The 4363-nt window shown below is 46.1% G+C and overlaps 1 protein-coding gene across 1 annotated transcript; it reads left to right on the top strand.

The window, feature by feature from the left end:
* The first annotated feature begins 910 nt into the window (after positions 1-910).
* Positions 911-2673, top strand: LOC128713537 (probable cytochrome P450 9f2). Its single transcript, XM_053808401.1, has 2 exons — positions 911-1853; positions 2003-2673. The coding sequence occupies exons 1-2, from the start codon at positions 911-913 to the stop codon at positions 2671-2673; spliced, it is 1614 nt and encodes a 537-aa protein (XP_053664376.1).
* The last annotated feature ends 1690 nt before the right edge of the window (positions 2674-4363 follow it).

Raw genomic sequence — 4363 nt, forward strand, 5'->3', positions numbered from 1 at the left:
ACTTGCAAACGTGCACACGGTAAATGCGGGTCTGCATGCACTACACATTACTAGGTTGGTTAAGCAAATAAACGTCCCAAAAGTGGCATAACTGCAGTGTGAAACAATTCTCACTAGCAATACTCGAAATGTGTGTAATTTTTTTTATTTATTTTTTAATTCATTTTATAGAGGCTTTGGACCTTCTGGCTGACATTCGCCTCTTTTAAAATGTGTGTAATGGCTAATTGCTACCAACCAACTGAAATGAAAAGAGAATTCTCTTCATTGCGTTTGCTCCACCACCTGTAACTGTAACGCTTTCCGTAAATTTGATTTTTGCACTCTCGTGTCTTCTCACTGCCAAGAAATCGCAAGTCATCACACCAATTGTTGACAATTGACAAGTTTGATACGTAGGATAAAAAACCAAAATAGGGCTCGTTTTGTGTGTGTGTGTGTGTGTGTGTGTGTGTTTTTTTTTCGTTTGGAAAAGACGTGATACATTTTATCTTGACCATGATTTGGTCGTTTGCAAAACAAAGCGGAACGTCCGAGCGCAGCACCTGAACACGAGAGATGATAATAAATGTATTGCGTTGCGGTGAATGCTGACGACCCGTGCATCTTCTTGCTGGAAGTTTTTTATTTATCGTTCAAATGGCACACGCCAGTGTAGCCCTGACCGTGACTTGCAAGAACCGGTGCGCTCCGGGCCGGCGGCAATCACATAAAATTGATACCAATTCAAATATTTACAGCAGCGAAGATACTCGACACCAAGTGTCATCAACGTGCCAGAGCCGGTGACAACGGCTCAGTCTATTGCCGTCCATCCCGCGATAGAGTCGTCGGTGCAACAATTCTCCGATAGAAGCGATACAGCTAGCTAATCTGCCAGTGCGTGAAGGGGGCAATTTTATATGTGAAGATGTTGGGTACTCTTGCAGCAAGCCTGCTGTCGCCGGAAGGACTGATGCTGGTTGCCTTAGCCGGTCTGCTCTACTACTATGTGGTGGTGCGTAGTGCACGCTATTTTGCTGACCGTGGCGTAGCGTATGTGCCACCGGTACCACTGCTCGGCAATGGGGCGGACTTCATCACGCGCAAGCGCCACATCACCGACGTCCTCAGCGACATGTACCACCGGTTCACCCAGCATCGGTTCTTCGGCTACTTTGACTTTCTCTCCCCGATCTACGTGGTGCGCGATCTGGAACTGGTGAAGCAGATCTGCATCAAGGACTTTGACCACTTCATCAACCACCGGATCCAGCTGGACGAGAACCACGATCCGCTGTTCGGCCGTGCGCTGTTTGCGATGCGCGACACGCGTTGGCGCAATATGCGCACCGTCCTCAGCCCGGCCTTTACCGGCAGCAAGATGCGGCTAATGTTTGGGCTGATCACGAGCTACTGCGACGGTGCGGTGCGTACGATCCGCTCCGAGATGGGCAGCGATGGATGTGCGGAGCTGGAGATGAAGGAACTCTTCCGACGGTTTGGGAACGATATCGTCGCGACGTGCGCGTTCGGCATCGAGATTAACTCGTTCCGCGACCGAACGAATGCGTTCTACACGCTCGGCAAGGAGTTGACCAACCTGGAGGGTACGCAGGGCATCAAGTTCCTTGCGTTCTCGTCCTTTCCGCGCGTGATGCGTGCGTTGCGCTTGAGGCTGTTCAGCGAAAAGATGACTAGCTTCTTCCGGCACGTCGTGATGGATACAATTGCGCAGCGGGAACAGCGTGGCATCGTGCGGCATGATATGATAAATCTGCTCATGCAGGCTCGCAAGCAGGAGCTACGGTTCGATGAAAATGACAACATCGAGACGAGCAATGGTGGTGCCGGGAGTCAGAAGCGATTGATGGGTGAGTAACTGGTTTTTCTAGCAAGATTGCCGTTTTTTATGGGTTTGGTGGCTTGGAACTACCTTCATGATAACATTCTATACATTTTAATCAGTGATAACAACGGTGTTTGACGAAACATTAAGTAAAGCCTTTTATCTCCCATTCAGACTGGACGGATGATGATTTGACCGCGCAGTGCACGGTGTTCTTCTTCGGCGGGTACGATACCGTCTCGACCCTATCCGCCTTCATGGCACACGAGCTCGCCGTCAATCCGGACGTCCAGACCCGTCTGCGCGACGAGGTTGACAGCGTGCGCACCTCGATCGGTGGCGCGGACAAGCTGACCTACGAAACGCTCCAATCCATGCGCTACATGGACATGGTGGCGAACGAAACGTTGCGCAAATGGACGCCGGCCCCATTCCTCGACCGCACCTGCACCAAACCGTACGTGCTGGAAGACTACAACGGCCACAAGGTGCAGCTGCAGAAGGGTGACGGACTGTGGGTACCGGCAGCGGCTATCATGCGCGACCCGCAACTGTTCCCCGAGCCCGACCGCTTCTGGCCGGAACGATTTGCACCGGACAGTCAGAACCCGGTCGACACGTCCGCAATACTTGCGTTCGGGCTGGGGCCGCGCAACTGCATCGGGTCCCGGTTCGCGCTGATGGAGGCGAAGGCCGTGTTCTTCTTTCTGCTGTCACATTTCTTCCTGGAGGCGGGACCACGCACCCAGCACCCGATCAAACTGAAGAAAGCTAGCCTGGGACCTTCGGCAGAGAAGGGCTTCTGGATACGGTTCCGGCTGCGCGACCAGGGTCGTCAATCCTAATTGAACTTGCCAGCAATCAACATTCGCCTCAATCAAACCGAGCAGTACGCACTGTTCGCCTATTAGAAGTGTGCGTGCGTTTGAACGGCCGGCCTCAAATTGGGCGGATCAACGATCAATTACTTGCTCAAGTTCAGGGTCTATCAAACGAACCGACGACCTGTTCAGTTTAGGTTGCGTAGCAGCAAAATAATTGAGTATGTCTGCTGGAGAAATCATGGAAGTGAAAACCCCAATCACGTTTTATCAAACTTTTTTTCACATTGGCTCTCAGCTTCTACAGCTTTAGCATTGTTCAACATAATAAATAAACAAATGCGTCTATTGTGAAGCAATCATCATAACATCGTGCAAAAATGATGTATAATTTTACAAGTATATTCATCATCCATTTTGATCTAAAACCCTGAAAAGTTCACTGTCTATGTACTCAACCTGTTTTAGCCATCTATTTCCTTTATTTAGTTGAGAATGCTCTCAGCAAGTTTGGCCAATTACGAAATATTTCATCATAGTCTGGACCAACAATTTCAACTAATATTTCAATACACCCGCAAAATACATTGGAAAAGACTGGAGGCGCCCAGTGCTTTACTGAACTAAGCAATAGACGATGATTTGTATGCTCTTTGTTTTACGACAAATAATCAAGATTTGTACTAATAATAATGATGGAAGTCTCTTCCCTAAACACGTAAAGCCAAAGTTTGAAAACAATTTGATTGTGAGTATGGAACATTCATGATTAGCAACACGAAATATATTGCTATCTTTCAATTTCAAGATGATGATGATGATGTCCCACCACATACCCCTGCATAGATTTGAGAAGGAACGAATCTATTTGTTTTAAAATGACTTATATCAGTACAACGTCAAAACGAGTGAATGATTTGCTGCACATTAGCTGCAAGGTTCACTTTACGCGCGCGTGTCTCAAAAGTATGCAGTCTCATTCAATTTCTTTTTCTTCATCTTTAAAGACCAAATCATACAATCATCATCATCATCTTTTGAAACGAAAAAAAAAAACAAGTAAAGCTAGTTTAAAAATTGTTAATAGCCTTTTTTGTTTTAATTTTAAGCGACAATCAAAAGCAGCATTGTTAATATGATGGCATAAACGAGCATATTAAATGCAATAAGGGTTGTCTTCCTTTCGGGTAGTTCAAGTCGATGGATCCCAACGCATTGATACAAATTCGGAAGACTCAGCGAGCATACCAAAGCTACTGTGATTAGTTTTAGTAATACCCATTGAGCCTAACGGACTTACACCTTAGGATCGGGTTTGAATCCGGAAGGAACGCCTAGAAAAAGTCGTTTGATTTATTCACTATTCACAGGTACGTCGCCAATATTATTGAGACAATTTAGAAACCATACAATTTTATAGATAATGGAAGAAAAATATTCTGAGCGAGCTATTTGGCAAGGGGAATCCATATCAGATGCGAAGAAACTTCAAACTTATCAAAAAGCTAATTTACAACCTTTGATGTTTCTACAGTTGCTTCCGAACTAGCAGTGCCGTGAAGTATCAGATAAAACAACATTAATTACGATAAATTTTTCGAATTGACTGCAGCAGGGTTAACCACTATCAATTGGAATGTCAAGAATTGGATGAGTTGTATTGAACGTTTCGCCGACAAACATCATGCCATAAAAATCAGAAAGTCAATATGTC

Source organism: Anopheles marshallii, chromosome X (assembly GCF_943734725.1).
Source record: "Anopheles marshallii chromosome X, idAnoMarsDA_429_01, whole genome shotgun sequence".
NCBI classification, from domain to species: Eukaryota; Metazoa; Arthropoda; class Insecta; order Diptera; family Culicidae; genus Anopheles; species Anopheles marshallii.

Coding starts and splice junctions, on each gene's coding strand:
- LOC128713537 (XM_053808401.1), top strand. CDS start 911: ATGTTGGGTACTCTTGCAGCAAGCCTGCTGTCGCCGGAAGGACTGATG. Junction 1,854..2,002: donor GAGTCAGAAGCGATTGATGG/GTGAGTAACTGG, acceptor TCTCCCATTCAG/ACTGGACGGATGATGATTTG.